Source organism: Erythranthe guttata, chromosome 10, assembly GCF_056151865.1.
Source record: "Erythranthe guttata isolate IM_541 chromosome 10, IM_541, whole genome shotgun sequence".
Taxonomy (NCBI): domain Eukaryota; kingdom Viridiplantae; phylum Streptophyta; class Magnoliopsida; order Lamiales; family Phrymaceae; genus Erythranthe; species Erythranthe guttata.
Genome location: NC_142542.1, coordinates 18,808,738 through 18,833,348, shown reverse-complemented (window position 1 = coordinate 18,833,348; position 24,611 = coordinate 18,808,738). Strand labels below are relative to the sequence as shown.

The 24,611-nt window shown below is 33.6% G+C and overlaps 4 protein-coding genes across 5 annotated transcripts; 2 read left to right on the top strand and 2 right to left on the bottom strand.

Annotated features, from left to right (window-relative positions):
• Positions 1-475: 475 nt before the first annotated feature.
• Positions 476-5,879, top strand: LOC105949365 (Ubiquitin-associated (UBA) protein). The gene is made up of 8 exons (XM_088824283.1): positions 476-824; positions 923-1,023; positions 2,061-2,201; positions 3,269-3,335; positions 4,037-4,188; positions 4,337-4,438; positions 4,985-5,110; positions 5,313-5,879. The coding sequence occupies exons 1-8, from the start codon at positions 800-802 to the stop codon at positions 5,478-5,480; spliced, it is 882 nt and encodes a 293-aa protein (XP_088680409.1). The 5' UTR covers positions 476-799; the 3' UTR covers positions 5,481-5,879.
• Positions 5,880-5,964: 85 nt separating this feature from the next.
• On the bottom strand, positions 5,965-9,280 carry LOC105949364 (uncharacterized). 2 transcript variants are annotated; one of them, XM_012972664.2, is made up of 7 exons: positions 9,140-9,280; positions 8,199-8,649; positions 7,520-7,572; positions 7,256-7,320; positions 7,092-7,170; positions 6,646-6,948; positions 5,965-6,347 (listed from the first exon to the last, which is right to left on the bottom strand). In XM_012972664.2, exons 1-7 carry the CDS (start codon positions 9,234-9,236, stop codon positions 6,193-6,195), a joined length of 1,203 nt encoding a protein of 400 aa, XP_012828118.2. In that variant the 5' UTR covers positions 9,237-9,280; the 3' UTR covers positions 5,965-6,192. The 2 variants fall into 2 exon arrangements, with proteins under 2 accessions (XP_012828118.2, XP_088680407.1); XM_088824281.1 differs by having other exon boundaries at positions 8,199-8,642; positions 9,140-9,264.
• Positions 9,281-10,157: 877 nt separating this feature from the next.
• Positions 10,158-13,968, bottom strand: LOC105949435 (plant/protein). The gene is made up of 6 exons (XM_012972746.2): positions 13,566-13,968; positions 12,182-12,274; positions 11,700-11,933; positions 11,277-11,379; positions 10,746-10,975; positions 10,158-10,655 (listed from the first exon to the last, which is right to left on the bottom strand). The coding sequence occupies exons 1-6, from the start codon at positions 13,865-13,867 to the stop codon at positions 10,430-10,432; spliced, it is 1,188 nt and encodes a 395-aa protein (XP_012828200.1). The 5' UTR covers positions 13,868-13,968; the 3' UTR covers positions 10,158-10,429.
• Positions 13,969-15,717: 1,749 nt separating this feature from the next.
• Positions 15,718-20,375, top strand: AMY2 (alpha-amylase-like 2). The gene is made up of 13 exons (XM_088824278.1): positions 15,718-16,042; positions 16,805-16,876; positions 17,044-17,077; positions 17,490-17,527; positions 17,891-18,017; positions 18,102-18,328; positions 18,451-18,596; positions 18,748-18,860; positions 19,094-19,182; positions 19,369-19,491; positions 19,651-19,686; positions 19,853-19,951; positions 20,046-20,375. Exons 2-13 carry the CDS (start codon positions 16,859-16,861, stop codon positions 20,235-20,237), a joined length of 1,242 nt encoding a protein of 413 aa, XP_088680404.1. The 5' UTR covers positions 15,718-16,042; positions 16,805-16,858; the 3' UTR covers positions 20,238-20,375.
• Positions 20,376-24,611: the final 4,236 nt, after the last annotated feature.

Below are 24,611 nucleotides of genomic sequence, written 5' to 3'. Positions count from 1 at the left end.
GGAACTCCCGTCTTGTGGAGAACGGGTACGTCAAGCCCCCGTGTTCTGGAGCACGGAGAACTCAAGAACATTGAAGTTCCCGTGCTCTGCAGAACGGAGATCTCAAGATTTCTTGAATTCTCCGTTCTGCAGAGCACGGGAACTTCAATGTTCTTGAGTTCTCCGTGCTCCAGAAAACGGGGGCTTCAATTTTTTTTTTTTTTTTTTTTCGAAATTTGCTAGATCTATTCTTAAACACGTGTTTTTACCTAAATTGGAAATGAAACTAATTAAAAGTAGTAGGAAATCGAAAACTTACCGGAATCGAGCCTCGTTTGTACGGTTTGAATGTCGAAAAAAATTTACGAAATTCAAATTTCTAGAGAGTGTTTGGGAGTAGGAGAGAGAATTTGCAAGTTGGAAAAATTAAAATGAAAAAGCTACCGCTGCAAATAAGCCAATTTCAGTAAAAGTACCGCTGCAAATAGTAATACCCATATTTAAATGATCGAAAAACGGGTAGCGGGTCAGCCCGAACCCGTTTCACCAAGCGCGTAGGTAGATAGACCATTTGAGACGACGACGATTCCGAACTGTAGAAGAAATTAGAAACGATCTAGAGAGAGAAAGAGAGGAGAGAGAGAGAGAATTCCAGAGAGAAAAATTAAACAAAAATATATATATCTAGGGAAAGAAGATCGAAGAAAGGTGTGTATATATACACACTTTTTTATATATATATTATACAGATAGATATATACAACCTCACATAAATATCAGTACCCAGTGATTTTGGAGAGGTGGTTGGTTCGCCTGGAAGATGAACGGCGGCCCATCTGGTTTCAGTACGTTTGATTCTCTCGATTCTGTTGCTTTTTCTAGGTTTAAAATTATTGAATTGATTGGGGGTTTTTTCTGAACTGAAATTGTTGTAAATTGACAGATAATGCGCCGGTAACAAGGATTATAGTAATTGCGAGTGCTCTGTTTACAGTCGTATTTGGGATCCAAGGTCGCTCCAGAAATCTCCCATGGTCTTATCAGGTATTTTTTAACCTTTCGTGGATTTGTTTTTCATTTCCATTTTTTTATTCCTGATTATGATTGGACTATAGATATGCTGTTTGTGCCCTTGATTTTTTTTTTTTAATATATTAAATTTGTTGGGGTTGGTTCTTATTTTATGCTATTGTTGTTTTAGTTGTATATTTTGTTGAATTCACCCAACCTAATGTGTTTGTTTGGATGGAGTAGGAAACAATAACACGTGCATTGATTTTTTTTCGTGATTAGAAGGTGGTTTCGTTTTGGTTGATTTTGTTCAAATATTGGACTTCTTTTTCCTTAATTTTGATTATGCTGGCTGAGAAGGAAATAGTTATGTTTGATTATCGTTTTGCTATATTTATCTTTTACCATTAAGGAGTGAGAGATCGTCACACGAGCTCATTTGTTTACACATGTTACTGAAAATGTCATTGAGCTCTAGATTCCATCCTTTGATTCCTCGTCTGGCCACGTGTAAAGTGGAATTATCCAAGTATCAGTTTTATTTAGAGATTATTTGAATTCATGTGGTTTTTCTGGCACGTAGATAAGGAACTTGCTTTTTTGGCTTCATGGTTTTTTTACCGTTACATAATACATAGATTGTGTTGACTGCAAATGTTCGCTAGATGCTGTTGCCGACTTAATAAGCATAAAAAAATATGGCAATGTAATTAGTTTTGATGCAAATATGCCATGTTGAGAGCTAGCCTGAAGCTTCAGCTGTATATTCATAGGATCTTTGTAGGTTACCTTAATTTATATATACGGTTCTCTTTCTATATAAAATGCTTCCATATTCTCCTTTCAAGCCTTCACTAGATGATGAGTTCTTATCTACTATCTGATTTACTGGCTGATTGTGAATGTCCTATTTTTCTTCTTCTTTTTTTCCAAAAATATTATGAATACTCTGATCTTGTATGCATGTGTTAATAGAGGAGAAGAACAGTCCCCGTTATGGCCTTGCTATTTATGATCGTTTATTGAAAGATATTTATGTTTTCCACTAACTTGGTTTTTGCTCTTGACAGGATATATTTAAGAAACTTCAAATATGGAAGCTCATAGTTACAGTTTTTGGGTTTTCGTCTACACCAGAGCTAGTCTTTGGAATATATCTGCTGTACTACTTCCGCGTGTTTGAGAGGCAAATTGGTTCTAATAAATACACAGTAAGTTCTTGTTCAAGCTCAATTTCTTGCTTGTGTATCTTTTAAGAAGCTGATATTGCAAAATTATAGTTGTAACAATTGGAGAAAGTAATATAAAATCATTGATCTTTCTGCCGACTCGTTTCCTTATATTGGATTTGGCGATGCAGGGAGGGAAGGAAATATAAATATTCAAAATATTTTACTTGGTTAAAATTTTGCTATTAGTTTATTTATGCCATGTCAGATTATACATGGCAAATGAAACATATTCATTAAGCTCACAAAATGGAAATGTAACATAATCTCCTTTTTTAAGAAATCTCCTACAATGTCAGTCTCTTCGGGAAGCTTTACTTGTATGGATTCTTTTGAGCAAGTGGGTGGTTTAAAATTGATTGATTGATAACTATTTATGACAAAATAATGGTATCCTAGGCATCCTATTCTGGTTACTAAGTTCAATTCATAGGGCATTCTTATTTGATTGATTATATTCTTATTTGATGAGTTTTAATTGCTCAGATTGAAGTATTTGCCATTGATCTGAGTATAAGGTCACCTCTAAGATTCTAAGGGTCCGTTTGGATGGAATGATTTGATTTGGGGAAGGGATTTGAAATGACTCCAATTTGGTGTCATTTGAAATCCACCACAATTGCTCCAAAAACAACTAAAAAGGAAGGGTGTGGATTTGAAATTCCTTGGCAAATCCCTCAATCCAAACAAGTCCAAGGGATGTGTTATTATGGATTTGAACCCCCCCCCCAACAAATCCTTCCATCCAAATGGATTCTAAGATTTATACAATTAAGAAAAGTGATGAACCTCTAAACACACTACTGCATTATTAGTGTCAGAAAGGTTTAAATTCCCCTGCTTCAAATTTAAGACGAAGAGAAATCTATTATGCAGTATGCTTGAAAAATATAGCCTCGTACCTTATTCTTTTCCCAGCACTTCACCAATATTTTTTCTAAATTTATTTTCATGGTTTTCGTCATTATAAAATAATATTTTACATGTTAAATCAGTTAAATGAACAACTGATTGAAAACTAACTACCCTTTCTTTATCCTTTCGTGCAGGTATTTATCCTATTTTCTGTCATCACGTCTTTACTGCTTGAAGTCCTTGCGCAGTGGCTACTTAAAGGTGTGATCATTTTATTTGTTTAGGTATCATGTGGAACCACTTTGAAAACTGTCTGGATTTTGAACTTTTTGTGCGTATGAATTTTCTGTTCGAAAGTATATAATTCTTGAATGAGCACATCTTAACGAGGACAGTACGAACCAATCTTAAAGAACTCATACGTTGTACTCTACTGCACCCTGACCATATGACGAAACCCTTTTCCACTTGAGTTTTGCTCTCGTTTTCTTTTCGTACTCTATATTTCTTGGATGAGCAGGAGGGGACTATAGAGAAATTTTGTTTGCCGCTTATTCTTGAGTTACTATTATGGGCCTCTTTGCTTAAGGTTAAGTGGTACTTATACTCATATGAGTTATCATAGGAAGTAGAATCTTGTCTGCAGGTAGCATGACTCGCTTATAGTTGTCAACTTTAGTGGATTATTCGGTTATATGCTATATGATGATTGTATGCTATATTAGTGGCAGTTCTGTGGTAAATTTGTGATCCTTACAGTGTCTTCTAATATGAATCTGAATTTTTAATAATTCCTTCACTCCTGTTTTTTTGGTTCTTAATTATTTTTTCCTTTGTCTATTTAAATTGCTTGCTCATAGAATTCTGTGCTTACGGTATGGAACTTAAGTATCTATTTGAAGTGTATTATGCATTGTTGTTTTCACAAGCCCATGCAGTGACAGTCTTTTTTTTCCTGACAGATCCCTCCTTGAATATACTCACATCTGGACCCTATGGCCTTATATTTGCTTCATTTGTACCCTTCTTTTTCGACATTCCTGTTTCAACAAGGTTCCGTGTGTTTAGGTTCAACTTTTCCGACAAGACCTTTATCTATTTAGCCGGTCTTCAGGTAATTTATGTGTACTGTGGTTATCCCCTTACCCTATATGTATTGCTTTTCATGCTTTTTGACACAGGCATGTAACACTTTGCATTTTTTTTCTGCTTTCTTTTCTTAATGCTTGTTTAGTTTTATGCTCACTATCTGTTTCTTGCAGCTATTCTTGTCATCATGGAGAAGATCCATGCTACCGGGGATTTGTGGTATTCTAGCAGGTTCCTTATATCGCTTGAATGTTTTCCGTGTGCGCAGGGTTAAGGTTAGTTATTTGGTTGTCTTTTATTTTTACATTTACATCGACAAAGCATCACATGTCATCCGTAAAATTCTCTTTCGAAGTTTCTTCGGTAAACAGTTTATTTCGGTAATGTCAATGAAACGGTGACATTTCCTTCATTTACCCGTTCAACTTTTGTGAAATAAATCTGTTTTTTCACATCATTAGATATTGATATCATGATTGTCGAGCCAACTTATACCCCATCCTGAAGCATGCAAAAGTATATGATGTGGGTTTTCTTTGTAGTTAATGTTTCGTCGAGTGTAAGAAGGGAAGCTTTGACCTTAAAACTGATTTACATATATTTCTATTTTCTGTTGCTTTGATAGATACTTTTAGCCTATTATCACCTCGGAAATCCTATATCACGAGCTATTTTGATTGGCCATTCTGGACTTGGAAAGATACATGACAGTTATTCAAGAATTGCTGTTTGAAATTGAAACTCTAATGTTTTTCTCTTACCTATTACCTGGCTGTGATAACTATCATACTGGCTAATTAGGTAGTACTTGTCTATTTCAGTTTCCTGAAGTTATAGCCTCGTTCTTCTCAAGACTGTCTTGGCCATCTACCGGGACCACATCTCCCACCAGATCATCTAGGAATGTTCTAGGAAGCGCACCGACCTATGCCAGTCGAAGAGCGGAGGTATGTTCTTTCTATCGACTATGAATGTGAACAAAATTACCATTTTGCCCAGTAATCAACACTTTCTGCTTTGCTTTTGGTTAATATTGATTGAAGAAGTTGATCGACTAACAGCTATAATTTTTTTCAAGAAAATTTCTTCACCCGTACCCCCTCTCTCTCTCACTCTCTCTCACTTTCTCTTCCTCCTTATTCCGCACAGGCAAATGCTCCAGCTCTATTATCAACCTTGCTAGAACCACCAGAGGAGTCCATTGGCACACTGGTTTCGATGGGGTTTGATAGGAATTCAGCGAGACAAGCACTCATACATGCCAGGAACGACATTAATGCTGCCACCAATATCCTTCTCGAGTCACAGGGACATTGACCGAGCTCTATCTAGTTATGGTGTCGGAAAATATTACGTGCAAATTAAACCGAAGATGCAACTCCATCCAAGTGAACGATGAATTCATGGTTCATTCTAAATCTAATAGTGAGAAGCTTACTCTTGAGAAAATCTTTACCTCGCCCCAAGTTTTATCATTGATATTATTATGTCCTCCTTTCTTTTTCTTTTTTTCTATGTTCACTTCGGCTTTTACCTCTTTTTTTTTTTTTTTTTATCGCAGCTAACTTTCAATGGACTATGAATGAATATGAATAGCTGTAAAAATTTGTATAGTTGCTTATCAAGCGCGTAGGGTTATTGACTGTTGAACTCTTAACTTCATTCTCGATCTTGTTCGGGCGACTATGTTTCCAGTTGCAAGTTTCTGCTGCATCATATATGTATTCAATATGGTATATGGCCAAAGTCTACGACTAGTTTTAAGATGAGAAAAATAGAGGGGAAAAAAAAAGAAAAAACATTCAACCAAGAACAAATGCCACTTTATATTCCAACAAAGAGCACAAAATGGAGTTCTTTTTTTGTTTTACCAATAGTCAGTGAAGTTGCACAAAATAGCTGAAAAAGTTTTAATTTAAACATCCCCAAAAAAACCCTTGTTGTAACAATTGAATACCCTCAAGAAAAAGTGGTCTCAGTATGTTGGATTGTAGTTTGAGAATTATGAAAAAAAAAGCCATAAAAGTGTTTAAATAGTAGAGATGTCGACTCGGCTTTTATGAAGCTGGAAAGCCGGAGTAATCCAACTCCCACAACTGCATTGAATGCCGGACCAGTTGAAGTAACCTAAACGAGCTTCACAGTGTGCACATATCAGCTTACCCTCCAGAGCACCTTCCTCGACTGTAATAAATGTAAACAACAATCAGAAAAACCGGCCTTTTGATACATTATGGTAAACTACACCTACATTGGTGAAATTACAACTAGACCCCCTCGGATTTGGATAGTTGCACGGACTGAGAAACGGTCAAAGTGTTTAGTACCAGACCGAGAAACTCGAATAAAGCCGAGTTGTTTAATTTCGTATAGGCCCCACAAAATAGGTTTTTAGATATGTTTTCGCTCAATTAGCAAAAAATGATATTCCTAATTGGACTGAATCTAATTATTAGCTAAGCACACTGGACATATACTGTACCTTCTTTCATCCAACGAAGAGGCTCGATAAAGATAGACGAACACTCGTTGTCATCAGATTTACCAAAAGGATTTCCACTCCTCCTTTTACGCCACTCGAAGCAAGTCTCTCCTTCTCCTGGAACATGATCCAAAACATTATCCTGCAACGCAACGAGTCTACGGCATTTCTTGCATCTGTATGCACTAGTTTTCGAAGATGCTTCTTTATCAGGTAATGATGATGAAGCTATTTCAGCTGGCAAGCCTGGATCGGGGCCGAATTTAGAACCGTCTATTTTCTCCCCACGATTATAGGAATCACCTGTTATTGCACGTAATACAATGAAAAGCGTAGCATAAAAAAATGAACACGTGGAAAAAAACAACCACAAACACTGCATATACGATGATCTTAAAAAAATAATGATAAAGCGATACTATAAGTTGTTCAGGGAAAATATGGACCTAATACTTTTAATCGGAAGCGTTTGTATATAGGGCTTGCACGGTCAACTTTAAAACCCATTAGCTCGAACATTTTCAACTGCAAAGATGGAAACGGGGCATCAATTACCTAAAAGGAAAACAACCCGAAATAAATAATACAGATAAGCTTGCATTTATGTCACCTGCTCCAAGAAACCATCATTTGGGCACACAGATTCACAGCTCTGTCTCAAAGATTCAATAGCATCTAGTTATCACACAGAAAAACGGGAAAAAATGTTAGAAATAGAAAATAATAAAACGAAAAACAATAGTAATAGAACAAAGAAAGCTCATTAAACATATATAATATATATATATATATATATATATATATATATATATTAACTGCAATTGCAAGTGTAGTGAATCGATTTGAAAATAAAACAAACGTGACAACTCTACACCTTCTTGTGATAGTCGTTCACTTTTCATCAGGTATGCTGAAATAATTGCCGCACTGCAACGAACACAGGCAAAGAAGGGTGTAAACCCTTAGGGCTTGACAAATCAGAGAACAATATCAATTACAACGTATGGCTCGTCTAAATAAAATTCCGATGGTAATTATTAGCAGACAAACGAAGATTTTGCAATCATGTACTATACAGCTGACATTTAAATCTTCATTACGAGAGAAGTATGAAATTCAAGCATGAAGTTGCACGACCAACATGGAAATCGCTGTAAGCCTTACATTTATGGATGCCTTCACCAAATAAAATCAACATTAATAATACCGATATCAAAAGGTACAGACAGGACGAGATACACCGACGAATTAAGTAGGCAATACTATTAAAGTCATGTAATCGAGCCCATTTATCTCAATCTTTTAGAAATATCGGCCGCAAAATTGAAATCCAACAATCATATCTTAAATAATCCAAACAAGCATTTGAATCTTTTACGTAAAATAAAAAATCCAACACTTTAGACATGCATAAACATTTGCCTATTACGAGCACCGTCGCTATAAAGGATGTCAACCAAAAAATTCCAAAATTTCTGCAAATCGAAGATTGAACAAACAAAGTAGATATATTACAAGCAGAGATTTCGAAAGAATCAAAATATAATATGTACCTCCTTGATACACCGGCAAAGCAGTGAACCAAAACAGACCCCTCTTTCCTACTATCCTCGATAAAATCCAAACACGCATCCAAATAGTCGAGCAAATTTTCACTCTCCATATCTCGCAAAGGCACAGCCATCCTCACAAACTTCAAATCCTTACCTGCATTTTCCAGTGAGTATAAGAGCTTATCTGGTGACAGTGAACTCTTCGACCCGTTTTCCGAACCATCCTCCGATCCTGAGCCACCTACGTAGACCTTCCGGATTTCTTTGGTTGGAATAGTGAGTCCACTACGCCACTCCGAGAAGAAGGAAATGGATGCTGAACTGAGAACTGATAGTATATGAGTGATTTCACTGCTTCCGTTTTGAAGAATCTCCGCAGCATCTCCGATGTTGCCGATGAATAGATTCTCCCGTACCAGGTACGGCATTTCAACACGATTCAATCTAGCACCTATTCAAGTCCAATGAAATTAGTGGACTAAAGATTTGAAATTTATAGTAAAACCGGAACAGAAAATCCATCGTTTAAGTTTAACAACGTAATTTTAGGATGATTCGATTTCTACTTTTAAGAAAATGCAACAAAAAACAAAATTAATTCCCTTCCCCGCAGAATTTCTCATTTTTAACAATTGAACACACACACACACACACACACACACACACACCTCTTTTTTACGACGGAGTCCAAAATACTACATGGTAAAACAGAATGAATAGCTGAAACGCATATCCTATCATTCAATAAATAAATTCGAGATTGAAATTGAAATTGAAATTGAAAAAATAAATAAAAATTGAATGAGGAATCCCCACTCATACAAAATCTCCTAAACTAGAAAGGTTTTAGACACAACGAATTCGACAAATCAACTCGTATTTTCCAATATAAAAAAAATCGAATTTATTCCAATAAAAAAATGAAGAATCCTTCGCCGTACCTCTCGTCGGAGTATCAGCCGGAGAGTGATGGCAAGAGGAAAACAGCTCCTTTTTTTTTTTTTTTTTTTTTCGACTGGTTTTATTCCCCTCTCTCATATATTACGCGAGGTTTATTCGAATTTTTATAAGACATTCGCACGTGCGAGGGAATCTTATAAAATACGTGGCACGTGCTAGTTCGTTTTAAAGGAGAAACGTATCTTTCCACCTGTCATTTGTCAAGGCGGAGGGCTATCTGTTGATTTCTTTCTTCCACTAATTTAGTGTTTCGCCCCTCTACTTTTGTTGAGTTTTATTTTACCCTCTATATTCTCAAATTATATCATTTTATTCCTTTTATAAATACAACAAAAAATAAATAAAAAAATCAATCATCCCTACATATTATTTCAAAATCACCTTAACATATTCATAAATCCTACTCATGTTAATATTTTTACTTAGACGAATTAATAAGTTTACTATAAATTCATTTGAAAATTTGTTGTGCTTCAATTTAGTGACTACGTTTTTTATAAACTATTATTTTTAAGCTATTAATTTATTTATTTTTGTATTGTAACTTTAACAAAAAAAAATAGTATAAATTAAAAAATAATAATAATAAAATTTAAAATGGAACCAAATTTCATAGAACACAATATCAAGTATTTGTCAATTAAATTTAAAAAAAAAATAAAACACATACATAAGTCTAACATTTTAGAATATGTTACATTAATTTCACCATAAATACAGTAGAACATTAATAAATTAATAACCTCGTTTAAATTATATCTTTTTCAGTCACATGCTAAAAAGATATTTCAATAAATGAATACAATTTAACTGATCCGAACAATATTATTTTATAGAGGTTTAATTATAATAAACAAAGGCAACGTAGTCATTGTTTCGGAGTATAGGAGATAAATTAAGTTTAAATAACATGAATGGACGACGATATTAAACTGCCTTATACTAGCTCCGCCACTGATTTTCATTAACATAGATCGAAAAAGTTACCAAAACAAAAAATAAAAAAATAAAGCAGAGGAGCCATTTCAGTTTTCAGTTTTAAATACAAATTACATACATATTGTCAGTTCATACTCTCTCTCCAAGTCTAACACCACTCTAAACCAGTTGACTTTCCTTTCACTCACAGGGGCCTCATCTTTCATGTAATTAAGATGTAGTCCCCCCTAATAGTGTGTGTGACAGAAAACTCTTACTCTGCCAAGAGTTTGATTCACAGAGAAAAAGTTTCATCTATAGCATAAATAAAATAAAATATAAAATAAAAAAAATCAGCATTCATCAGTTCCATCCTTGGTTAAAACAGGTATTTGCCACATCTTAGTGTTCTTCTTAGGATCGTCGGTAAGGCTAAGGTCCGTTTCGTCTTCTTTAAACGTTCTAATAAACGTTTTTGCTCCCATCATAATAAGCCTCTCCACCATAAATAATTGATAATTATTCTCGACCAATTGGTCCAATAGACTACTGTAATTCGACGAATACGCCAACTTATACCTGCAAAAATAAGAAACATTTTACAAACAAATGCAATAAGAAACACACATCTCGTTCAGTAACGAGATTTAATTTTCACGATTATAGTACCTTACACCCAAAGGCGAAAAGAAGCCGGGAGATCTTTCGTTCGATGCAATGAAAAGGGTCCGGCCAGGTGGGACCCACTTCGAGATTCTACAGAGCATAAACTCGGCGCGGGTGTCTCTATCAAGATGGGGATGTAAGCTTCGTTCAGTACCGTATCTATCTTTTCTGGTTTTGATCTTATCACCTCGCCGAACATGTATAGCATCGTAATCTCCCAGTTGTGCCTTAATCTATACTCAACATGCATACAATAAAAGTAAAAAATCGAACTTAAAAACTAAAATCAAATCGAACATAGCAAAATAAAAAGTAGCAAAAGAAGCTGAGCTACTAAAAAATTGCGAGTATCTATTTATTTTCCATATTTGTGCCTTCATAATTAATTCGTTATATTTGTTAATTCCATTGTCAAGCAAATCACGGGCCTTTGCTATACTACCAAAGATCTTAATTAGTAATATCAAACGAGGCCTAAGAATAAAGATCCCGTTTATCCGATACATGCTATTAAACAAACGAAACAAATTTTACCTTTTCTGCAGCATCTCTTAGCTTTTTTCCAGCCATTGAAGGAAGGAATGAATATGGCAACATAATCGAACTGCGGTTATTCCGATCCTTGCACTCCATGAACCTGAATGACTACCATGATTAATACCTACACAAAAGCTATCAAGTTTCAAAAACTAATTTAAATACGCAATTCACTACGGACTAAACTTCTTAATCTAAAAGAACACAATTTTGAAAGATAAAGAAACAAATCCAGTATCAATGGAAGCAAGAGCTGAGATTGAAATATTAATTATGCATTTCGTCATCAACTTCACTGCCGAAAGGCGAGATATTACATATAAGGCTAAAGAAATATACTATATAGACATAGACCAAGTGTCGCACAGCACTATTTAATAACAGAAATCTGAAATACGAGGACTAGAAGTTGTAACTCACCACGAAAGAGGGCTCGCAGTTCGATTTATGAGTAAAAGATTTGAATACATATTTTTTTCTTTAAGATCGGCTCGACTAACACCTTGCACATGTGCTATCCCTCTGGACCCCAATTTCATGCTTGTTGTAAGGACATGATGCCAGGTTTTCGAATTATCCAAAATAACAGGTACTGTGTTCGATATGAGATCCAAATCGTACAAAGAATCCATACCACACGAGCTACCTGCCCACCTAGAAATAATATAATCAAATCGAGACATTTAAAAAAACATTAAGAACGACTTTTTAACAATATTTTAATGCCAAGAGCTAAAAGCAAAATAATGTGTTAGATCCTAAGAAAATCGCATTTTTAATCTGAATCTTCTTGCAACACGGGAATAAACATTAAAGACCGAGATCGTGAAGTTCTAGATTAAGTACATTCTGCAATATACAGTTAGCTATTTTTGTTTCTTAACTGCAGAAAACAAACTCACCCTTCGTCAGAAACAACATCGCCAGACTGATGGAGAATCCCTTTTTTATTATGTATAGGATTGATACACATCCTAGAAGGCATTATGAAGGTCCTGCAACCAGAAGAAAGAAGGGTAAGACGGTAATTATGATGATAAAAGACTTTAGATATGTTATCGCGAAGAAGCGTGCTGTGGTGTACAGCACCAAACGGAAATTCGACTTCAAACTTGAAATACTAACATGGATACGCAAGATCTAGTAAATATAATATAAATCATCAGTACGCACTCCAACTTTTCTAGAAACCGATACTCAATATCTTTAATTTTATACAAACCGCAAATCGAAAACTGCCAAAGAATCAAAGAAGGTTACACATCACCAAAACAGAGAAGCATCAGTTTCCGATCGAACTCAACCGAGCCACAATCAGGGGCGAGTCCACCCAAGGGCTAGGGTGGACTCAAGCCCCCCCTCACTTCCAAATTTTTCCCTAATATATATATATATATATATATATATATATATATATATATATATATATATATATATATATATATATAATACTTTTCCTTTTTTTTTTTTTTTAATTTTTTAGCCTACCCAATTACATTATTTTATCCACTTACTTTTACTCCACTTAAGCCCATTTATTCAAAGCCGCCTCACTTCTCAAAGCCCCACTCATGTCTGACTTGTCTTCATCTTCTATTTCCTAACTTCGCTCTCGTTCTTTGAAAAAGAGAAAAAGAAACTTTGTTCTATTGCATAGTCGCACTAATGGCGGTTAAATTGCTATCCAGTGGCGATCGAACGCACACCGGCGATCAATTAACGTTTGACGTCTTTTCTTTCATCTTAATTTTCATAATGAATATTAATTAAAAGTCCATTGTGTAAATTTTATAATCGACTTAATATTCATGTTTCTTAGATTTTTATAGCAATTTAACTTTCGCGATTCGCTTTGGTATTATCTTCTGAAAATGGAGGGAAAAAAAAAAATTCATATCAAAATTTCATCTTAAATTTCTTTGATAGCAAAAAAAATTTCGGGGGCTCTGCCCCCGCACCCCCAATACGTTTAAGCCCCCCCTCACAAATGTTTCTGGCCTCGCCACTGGCCACAATAGAAGCAAAAACCCGCGAACGATGACGAGTATAACAGTCTACAATAAAAGGAAAAAATAAACATGCCTACCACAGCAAATTATCAAACACCTTAGCTGCATTGAGGTGTGTCCAGAATCAAAGATCAACAATGGCTACAAGCGTGAACTTAATGCAACTACTCTAGTATCAACGAAACAGAAAAACTCCCACTTCTTCAAATTACTGAAGATTCAAGATTCACAATAAAAAAATAGCGATCAGCAAAATTAAAAGGGGGCAAAAAAATACCTTCCGAGAAACAAAGCTTCTTCTAGGGCACACCTAAGGCTAGATTCTTGGTGGCCCAAACCCTCGCAAGAATCGCAATGCTTGCCCGGACAGTCAATTCTACCGCCCCAATATAAGTACTTCTCCTGCAAATTGTGACGATTTTGGGGGGTATTTACTAAATTCTGTAAAGTTGTCGGAGTGGAAAATGAGGAAGAAATAAGGTAGAGTAGAGCAACGCATGCGATACAAGCTGTGATTATGATGATTGGAGATCTGGGCTTCGCTGATTTTGCCTTCGGGTAGCCCCTTTGAATTGCCATTGAATTTTTTGAGTTTTCCTTTTTTTTTTTTTTTTTGCAGTGTGGTTTCGCTAAATGGCTGATGAAACAACAGAGAGAGATTTTTCTGCATTTGATTTTTTTTTTTTTTTCTTTTTTAGTTTTATTTTATTTAGTTTTAATTTAATTTTAATTCTTTATGTTTGGCCAATCATTAAATCTACACACTGTTAAACTTACCAATTTTCAATCTTTATCTTGTAATTATAATTTTATTTTATTTTGCAGCCAACCATATTAGGTGCATTGGGTAAACGTACACTCTCGTATGATATTTTGCAAACCATACGAGAGATGTAACCACACTAGGCTAATCATGTGCGACAAGCTTCACCTATCGACCGTTAGTAAGGGAATTTGAACGTGAGTCAATAACCCAAATTCACTTGTATATTTCTAGGTAGGGGAGTCCATTGTCCAGTTTCTTTCGACTTTAAGCCAAAATCGAAAAAGCTAATACAATCGATTTTAGAATTCTTTTTTTAAAAAGAAATCATTTATTTCAGGTTTTTTCCGGTTCGATTTCATTTGATTTCGAGCCTTTTCTTTTTCTTGTCTTCGGTTCAGTTCGATTTTTTTCTTGGTTTAAGAAACGAATTTGTGTTTGATTTACATATACAACGAAATAAATTAAAATTACTTTCACTTAACTAAGGGCCCGTTTGATAGGATTAAGTGCTAAATAATGAGTGCTTGTCTGAATGGTTAAGAGTAATGTATGAATGTTGAACGATTAAATTCATTTGATAACTGAATGTCCGAATAATGTTGTTTTCTTATTATACCCTTTATTTAATGCTGACATTTTATTTTTTAGTTAAATTTGATTAACATGTATGTATACACACAAATTTTAAGCATAATCTACTCTATCAATAAAATAGAAAACAAATCGGACATTAAACATCTTAATATAAAATAAATTTAAAATATTGAACATAGATAAAATATAAATTTAAAATATAAACTTAAAATATAAATTTCAAACAATTAATAAATATAACATTCATTGATAAAAGTAGTCAAAATATGAAAATACATTAAAGTCACTTCGCTAAATTTAACATCAAATATTTAATAAATTATAATTGGTTGCTCAATGTATAATCGAGTTGCTATCTTATCGCGCACATTTGCTAAATACTGCATGTCTTCATCCTTCACCATAGTCCGGTAATTGTACCATCATTCTCATAGTGTTGTCCATTCTCATTCACACCATCAAAAGGACTATATGTCTAGGACTATATGTCTTTGCACATCAAACGAAAAAGAGGCCAATTAGAAGTAATCAAACTGTCCCTAACTAAATGCAATGAAAAAATAAAACTCTAATTGAGTAGGACTTTACATAGTTTAAATAATATTAGAATAAATTACACATACACCCCTAAAGTATGTTAAAATTACTTTAAGGTTCTTGTAGTATCGGTAATTACAATCACTCCCCTGAAACATTGTTAGAAATCCAAACGAAATAACGCATTGGATAATCTATTCCGTTAGAGATCTAATGGACTATTAGTTTCAGGCAGATGTGGAGACAAGATAAAGCTAGGGGGTGACATGGATCCCCCAACATTTCATAAATCATTATTATTTTACATAAGATTTATAAATTTTCGTCTATGGTAGCATTAACAGCCCCGAGGAAAACAAATATAGTGCATACCGGTCTCCAGGGCATGAAATCTTGGCTCCGATAATTGTTTCAGGAATGTGACTGTAATTACCAATACCACAAGAACCTTAAAGTTATTTTAGCATACCTTAGGGGCGTAGGTGTAATTTACCCTTAAATAAATATTATAATCTATTGTCAATTATCCTCTGCGTGCGGGACTAGTCCAATCGGTGCACCTAAGGCATCTTCTTCCCCGCGCTTTCTACTTTTCTTTGAAGACGAAAGAATATGAACACCATTCCGTTCCCACTCATAATCAATCGAAACCCTAATTCTCCGCTCCACTTTGATCGATTGGTCAGTTCATCGAATTCTATTCATTTTTTTTCTGTAAATTCCCACCTTTTGTGATTCTTCCCCCTTTTTTCTCATACGCGGCTGGAAATCAATCAATTCTCTATATATATTGGTTGAAAGATCAACGCCTTTAGTTCGAGCTGCGATCGGTTGATTCAAAAGCCTGCAAATTTGCGGTACGCTTTTTTTTTTTTTTTTTTCACTTGTGCAATTTTATTTACTAGATTTTGATTGTTCCAATAATTCATTTTGTGCATTTTGGTGTTGCATTTAGCTTGCTTTATGATTAGTTTGATCTGACAATGCATGTGGTGTTGGAGTTTCAGAGTCGAAAGGGGGATTGTGTTAGCTTTTTTTTTTTTTTGCATCTAATATTTGCTAACTTGTCGATAATTTGGACTTTAGACGGTGTTTTGGTATCGGGAAACTGCCGTCTGTTCAATTTCTTATGCAGAGTTTTGACGAATACAGTTTCATGAACGAATCTGTGAAATCGAACGCATTTTAGAAATGATGTATACGACTTAGTTGTATCTATATTTTTGTTTTGTGATGGTTGATGTTGGAATAGTGGCAAATTGCATAATATGCTTAAATCGCAGCTTGAAAAAACTATGATTTTTCTTCATGTAGTAAGTTCATTTTTCTTGTAAGAAATTTCTTTAGGGAAGGTCAATGGTGCATATGCAAAGTTAATTAGACACACTAGAACACTTCGATTCGGCTTATTAGTATCTTGATCTTGCTCCTGGTGGAGTGGAGTTGGTCCATTAAAGTTAAAATTCTTGACCTATCAATCCAATTTGTAGATGTATTATGATATTATCCATCAATTTCCATGTTATAGGGTTTAACTGTTATCGTACTCAATTTCTTGATTATAACTTGTGCATTAGCTGTACTGGACCATGACCAATAGCTTTTGTTGTTGTCTGCAGGGGGGCTTCGTTTCATCTGCAACCTGACAGTTAGCAGCTCCGTGGTGATACAACATGGGTTATGTGAGCAATGTAGGCACACCCCAGTTCGATTATTATCTGTTGTTTTTAGTATTTTGCTATATATTGGTGCCGAAAAAATCTCAGAGACATAAATTTTGACTGAGCACTTGTTTCCATTCGATAAGTAGTATTTATATAAGATTTCTCGGCTTATATGACCTTTTCTGCAAATGCAGGAAATTGACCAGGACAATAAGGAGAATGATCCTGGTATGCTTTCCAGTTATAATTTGAATATTGGTTGACATTTTTCGAGTCATTCGATATCTCTTTCCTCCTTATTCTTCTGAAAATTGAAGAGACGCCTAAGAAACTATCTGAATCAAACAATACAAATATTGAAAGAGTGATAAAGTCCTGAGTCATTTATTCTACCCTTTATTCTTTGCCTCTGTTAAATCACTGAGCTGAAAAAAAATACGGTTTCCACGCTATTTTCTTTAAATAATCTATGATGAATTCAAATAAACACCTTTTTTTTTTTTTTTTAAATTTGTTTTGATAAGAATTCAAATAAACACCTAGATTGTTAAGGAAAAGGTACTTGTGTTTAGCAATTCATTAGATTATTATTTTTATAACCGTGATACAATGGTTAATTGTGCTCTTTATATATCTGCAGTTGCTGCAATACGCAACGGGAAAGAAGTTATATTACAGGTGATTTTCTAATGCCATCATTTTTAATCTAGATGATGCCACAAAAGATGCCATGAAGAAATTATTACTACTTCTACCCCAAAATTATTGTCCTAACGTTGTTTTTCATCGGTCAATTTGTTGGTTTAAGAAATGCAATAGAGAAAGTATTAGTTATTTTACTTTAAAAACTATTTCCATAACTGTAAACATTAAAAAAAATATTAAGACTGAAATTATCAATGGATTAGCTCAGAAATTTATTCAATAAAAAATCGTATGTTTGATTTCAGATTCTATGTATGTACCAAACATGGCAATACCTTTGGGGCAGAGGAAGTATATTTATTCAGATAAACTGTATGGTGATAAGTTGCTTTACAGGCCTTCAATTGGGAGTCTCATAAACATGATTGGTGGAGCAACTTAGAGAAAAAGGTCCCCGATATAGCAAAATCTGGTTTTACGTCAGCATGGTTACCCCCAGCTACACAATCATTCGCACCAGAAGGTTCAGACAAAACTATACTTATGACTGTATTTTGTTCGATTTACATATCAATTAACCTAATCAATTAACTCTCTTGACTGCCAGGTTATCTTCCACAGAACTTGTACTCTCTTAACTCTTCATATGGTTCCGAGCATCTGTTAAAAGCTTTACTCAACAAGATGAAAACGCACAAAGTCAGAGCTATGGCTGACATAGTTATAAATCATCGAGTTGGGACGACCCAAGGGCATGGTGGAATGTACAACCGCTATGATGGAATTCCGTTAGCGTGGGATGAGCGTGCTGTGACAGTTTGTACTGGGGGAAAGGTATAGCCATCTTTCTAGATAATAAATAGAATTTTGTGTGGTATGATTTTATACTGTTCATTGTTATATAATTTCTATTTGAGCAGCATATTTACCTGCATTTGTGTTGATTAACAATTAAGGGAAACAAAAGTACTGGGGATAATTTTAACGGGGTCCCGAATATTGATCATACACAAGAATTCGTGAGGAAAGACATTATCGACTGGCTAAGATGGTTGCGGAATACTATCGGTTTCCAGGACTTCCGCTTTGATTTTGCTAGAGGGTATGCACTCCGTATTCAAATTTCAGATTGCTTTCTGAAAAGCTTATACAGTAGTTCCATTTGACAATAATTTATTATTTCGTTTACCTTCTGAAATGCTTATACACTAATTACATTTCAGACTAATTTATCATTTCGTTTACCTATGTAGTTATTCCGCAAAATATGTGAGAGAATATATAGATGGTGTCAAGCCGATATTTTGTGTAGGGGAATACTGGGATTCTTGCAACTATAGAGGCAGCTACCTGGAGTACAACCAAGGTATGAGTTTTCTCTGTTAAAACGTAGGCATCGTGCTAGTCTTGAAAATATGGGTACAATATTTTGCATTTTATCTGAAAATAATAAATCGGAGCTCCGGCCTTTTTTTTTTAAGTTTTGAAAGTATGTGGTGTGCGTTTTCAACATTATCTGATAAGTAAAAATGATTTTGTAATTACGTACATTTGCATCAGCGTCAATTACAGTTGTCTTTGTCCTCAATTCGTTTGCAGATAGTCACAGACAAAGGATCATCAATTGGATTGACGGCACAGGACAACTATCAGCTGCATTTGACTTCACAACAAAAGGGATTCTGCAGGTAGATAGGATTTCACAAAGTTACCAACTCGATGATTATCTCTGATTGATACTAAAGATATTATTTCCTTTCTACTAGTTGCTAAAATTATGATTTTGAATATTCCCATTACGTAAATGAACCACTGAATCAGTTTCTTAAAAGCGTTCTTCATCTCATCTTTATGTGCTATTTCATTGATTACAGGAAGCTGTTAAAGGAGAGCTCTGGCGCCTGCGCGATTCTCAAGGGAAGCCACCTGGCGTCATGGGGTGGTGGCCCTCAAGAACCGTCACGTTTCTTGATAACCATGACACTGGGTCAACTCAGGTACTAATCGTTCATTTCACAATTACAGATATTCCATGATGATCAAAGACAAATATAAGAATCACCACACCATCAACATGTTTAAATACTCTTTCATGTTTAGCAGATAGATTTCGTTATTCAAGTTTAATTACTTACTGGTAATTTGTTTTTCTGCAGGCTCATTGGCCTTTCCCGTCGAGCCATATTATGGAGGTATTGTTTACGAATATTCTTGATTAGTATATCTAGTAATTTTTTATTTTCTTTGACATATTTTAGTTCGACATATGCCAACGTTGCCATATATAACCTCAAAAAATTTGATATTGAAATTTAATATAAAATACATTGCTATGTTTTAACACACGGTACTTCACAGGGATACGCCTACATACTCACACATCCAGGAATACCCTCAGTATTCTACGACCATTTCTACGATTGGGGTAGTCCAATCCACGACGAAATTGTGAAGCTGGTATATATATAAATATTCCATCCAATGATATTACACCACATCATAGCTACTAAATAGATCATATGTTGAAAGCTTTTTTTATATGAATTTGCAGATTGATATTAGGAAGCTTCAAGGAATACACAGTCGATCGCCAATCAATATTCTCGAAGCACAGCCAAATTTGTACGCTGCAAATATTGGCGACAAAATATCGATGAAGATTGGAGATGGTTCGTGGTCTCCTCCCGGAAAAGAATGGACACTCGCAACCAGTGGACATAGATACGCCGTGTGGAAGAAATAGACGCATCACACTTCTTTATATGCTAGTAAGATATACAATATATATGTGTGTGTAATGTGTGTAAGTTTAAAATAAGGTCTCAGTTGACCATAATGGATGCTAAGTTATGATTATTTATAAGAAGATATATTTCAGCTTCCTCATTTTCTTCGATTATTATCTAATTCGCAATTGTTGCGCGGTGAATTAGTTGAAATGGTCTTTCAGTTTTGAGATCAAACTATTCACAGCAGTTTGGTGCAAGGTGACAATGAAGCACTAATTTGACCGAGCCGACTCGACAAAAGTTCCAGTTTTTTTGTGGAGCCAATTTATAGTTGTTCATGACTAGGACTCGAACGTTGGAATATGCCCGGATCTTTAAGGGGTGTGAAGCTTTAAGGGGTGTGTTAATTGTAATTACAATTAATTTCAAGGAGGTAAGTGCAATTTACGAATGTAATTATAAAATGGCGCGAATTTTGAAACATGGATTGAGAAATAGGAGGAGCGTTGGGTAAAAGAAAAGGCGTGAGCGGAGCAGTACGTAATGATTACTACATTTGAAAGAGGCACTCCCCGACAACGGCTCCAGCGCGTGACGGCAATTGTCGGCTTATGCCCCCCACTGCCACCACCCACCCCCTCACCCCATCACCCACCCCACTTTCTCATGCTCATTTACTTTTCCCTATTTCCCTACTAAACTACCATTATCATTTTTAATATAAACTACGAAAATCTCCCTAAACTTAAGCTTAATTATAAAAATCACCGGAAATATTCACTGGAATAAACAAAGATTTCGTGAAAAATCACAACGTAAGGAGGTCGGTGCAACCTGTAAACAAATGTCGTGGGGATTTTGATGGTTACGAATAGATCATAGATGATGGTATTTTCCGTAATTTAACCTAAGTTGACGAGGTTTTTCACTTAAATGGATTTAATTTAGGGATTTTTATGCAAAAGTCCCCAACCAAGCATGTTTATTATTCTAGGTTTAGGGGACATATCTCTTTTACCAATAAGCCCATCCCTTTAATATCTTATATATAAAAGAAAGAAACGCTAGGGCAACCCTAAGAAACCCTAATGTCATATTTGTAATTTTTTTTCAATTTTTATCAAATTTTTATCTCCTTAATATTATTTTAAATATTATTTTTGAATTTTATCATATTTGTATCCCCTAAATATTATTTTAATTATTATTTTTTATTTTTATCAGATTTTTGTCTCCTAAATATTATTTTTTATTTTTATCAAATTTTTATCTCCTAAATATTATTATAAATAATATTTTTTTAATTTTATCAAATTTATATCTCCTAAGTCCTAACTATAATTTTAAATATAATTTTCAACTTTTAGCAGATTTTTATCTCCTAAATATTATTTTCGAATTTTATCAAATTTATATCTCCTAAATAATATTTTAAATATTTTTTTCGAGTTTTATTATGTTTTTATTAGTTTTTTATCTCCTAAATATTATTTTCTTTTTTTATCAGATTATTGTCTCCTAAATATTATTTTCGATTTTTATCAAATTTTTATCTCCTAAATATTATTTTAAATAATAAGTTTGATTTTAATCATATTTTATCTCCTAAATATTATTCTAATTATTATTTTCATATTTTATCAACTTTTATCTCATTAACATTATTTGAAATATTATTTTCGATTTTTTATCAAATTTTTATCTCCTAACTATTAGTTTAAATTTTATTTTTGATTTTTATCTCCTAAATATTATTTTTTGATTTTTTTATCAAATTTTTATCTCCGAAATATTATTTTAAATATTATTATCGATTTTCATCAAATTCTCCTAGATATTATTTCTAATAATCTGATTTTCGATCTACTGGTATTAGCTGATTCAATTTATTTGGAAAATTATTCAACAGTAAAGTTATGTCCTTTTTTTTTTTTGTGTAGTATACTTAATAATGTTCCAGTATAATAGAATTTTGATCATACGATACATCAAACGTTTGTTTATATTCTTACAACATCAAAAGAAGAATGCAATTTGTTGTCCCGTGCATCGCACGGGTACAATTACTAGTTTATTATAACTAAAGGAAACATTCATGTATATCCCAATATTACCCTCAACCATTTATACCCAATTCTTAATTGTAATCCAAATTAATCAATTTTGTCCATAAAAGTTCAATTTTGACCACAAAAATTCAATTTTGACTTTTTTTTGGAGTATAATTTAATATGCTCCAATTTCATCCTTAACTTAATTTAATCTCAATTTGACCCCAAATTTCACAAATTATTAAATTTTGACCCAAAATTTTTTTTTTTCAAAAAATATTTTTTTTTTCAAAAACTTTTTTTTTGCCGCCGGATTCCGGCGTTGACCGGCGGTCAACGCCGGTCTCCGGCGTTGACTTTTTTAATTTTTTTTAATTTTTTTTTTTTTTTTCTTTCTTTCGGATTTTTTCGCCGGTTTCCAGCGTTGACCGGCGGTCAACGCCGGTCTCCGGCGTTGACTTTTTTTTTTTTTTTTTTTTTTTTTTTTTTTTTTTTTTTTTTTTTTCTTTTCTTTTCTTCAGGATTTTTTCGCCGGTTTCCGGCGGTCTCTTTTTTTAGTGTTTTTTTAAGTTTTTTGTTTTGTTTTGTTTGGTTTGTTTTGTTTTTCCACGTCCGCCGCTAAACGTTGACCGTAATTGTGCTGTCAGTGACAGTAAATTAACGTAATTATACTGTCAATGATAGTTAATTAACGTAATTGTACTGCCGTTGACATTACATTTATGTAATTGTGTTGCCGTTGACAGTAAATTAATGCAATATTATATTTTTTTATTTATTATTATTTTTTTTTATTTTTTTTTGATTTGTTGACAAGTCAACGTAATTATATTACTGTCGTTGACAGTAAAATAACTGTAAACACAATAATATTACTGTCAACAACATCAATATTATTATTTTTTTGTGGTGTTTGTATTAATATTACTGTCTATTATTGTAATATTACTGTAAACACAATAATATTACTGTGGTTGACGGTAATATTACTGTTTGTTATAGTAATATTCATGTCAACCACATCAATATTATTCTTTTGTTTGGATATTTTGTTTGTTTGAGTTATTCACGGAGTAACGTAATAATATTACTGTCTACTATTGTAATATTACTGTTGCTATAGTAATATTACTGTCACTCACAGTAATATTAATTCTTTTGGTTTTTTTTATTTTGTTTACATTTGTTGAACGGACAACATAGTAATATTACTTTATTATACAATAATAACGAATTTTGTTGTGTTAATATTAATGTGCTAGAGATTAATATAGCAATATCACTGTGTTAAACTATAGTTTCGTTATTTTTACTGTGTTTAACAGTAATATAGTTAATATTACTGTCATTCAAAGCAATATTGTTGTTTAAACGGAAAAAAAAGTTACAGAAAAAAAAATTTAAAAAAAAAAAATAAAAAAAAGTCAACGCCGGAAAAAAAAAGTTTTTGAAAAAAAAAATTTTGTGAAAAAAAAAAAATTTTGGGTTAAAATTGAATAATTTGTGAAATTTGGGGTCAAATTGAAGTTAAATTAAGTTAAGGATGAAATTGGAGCATATAAAAGTAAGAGGGGTTATTTTAGTCCTTTACATAAATCTGGACCATGTGTGGACTTATTGGTAAAGGAGAATTTGTCTGGATCTCTTTATGAATAAGTTCCCACTGATGGGCTTATTTGTAATATGCCCTTTAATTTAAATGAATATTAAGTTGTAATATTTACATTTATTTATAAAATTATTTCCACGTACGTCATAGGAATCTTCTTAGGTTCTCGAGATAGCACATTTTCTCATGTTATATATATATATATATATATATATATATATATATATATTCAGTTCAGATAAACGTACAAAGAAAAATCCTTCCTTTTCCATGCTTCGAATAATTCTCTCTGAATATAATAACGAAACCAAAAATGCTTTATATATATGTTGCTAATTTAGTGTTTCGATTTTTTTTTTAATTATTTTATTTTGGAGAATGTGTTGCGATTGATTAATTAAATAGAGAAGACAAATGTAATTAATAATAATAGTTATAATTTTTCGGTGGTTTGTGAGATGCTACACCTGGTGTACGTAACACCACCGGGTGGTTTTAAATCGTAGGGTAAATTATGTGCGGCCCACTCGAGGTAATGTCAAATTACGAAAAAAACATCTTCATGTTTGGGTAATTACAACCACTCCTTTTAACTATGAATTTTCTTACACGTCTACCCTTATAGTGTCAAATTCAACAGAATGTTATAGATCCCGTGAAATGTTGTCTAGTTTGTACTTGTTTTATGCAAAAATGCAGTTTATGATGCACAACATTTTGATATTTAC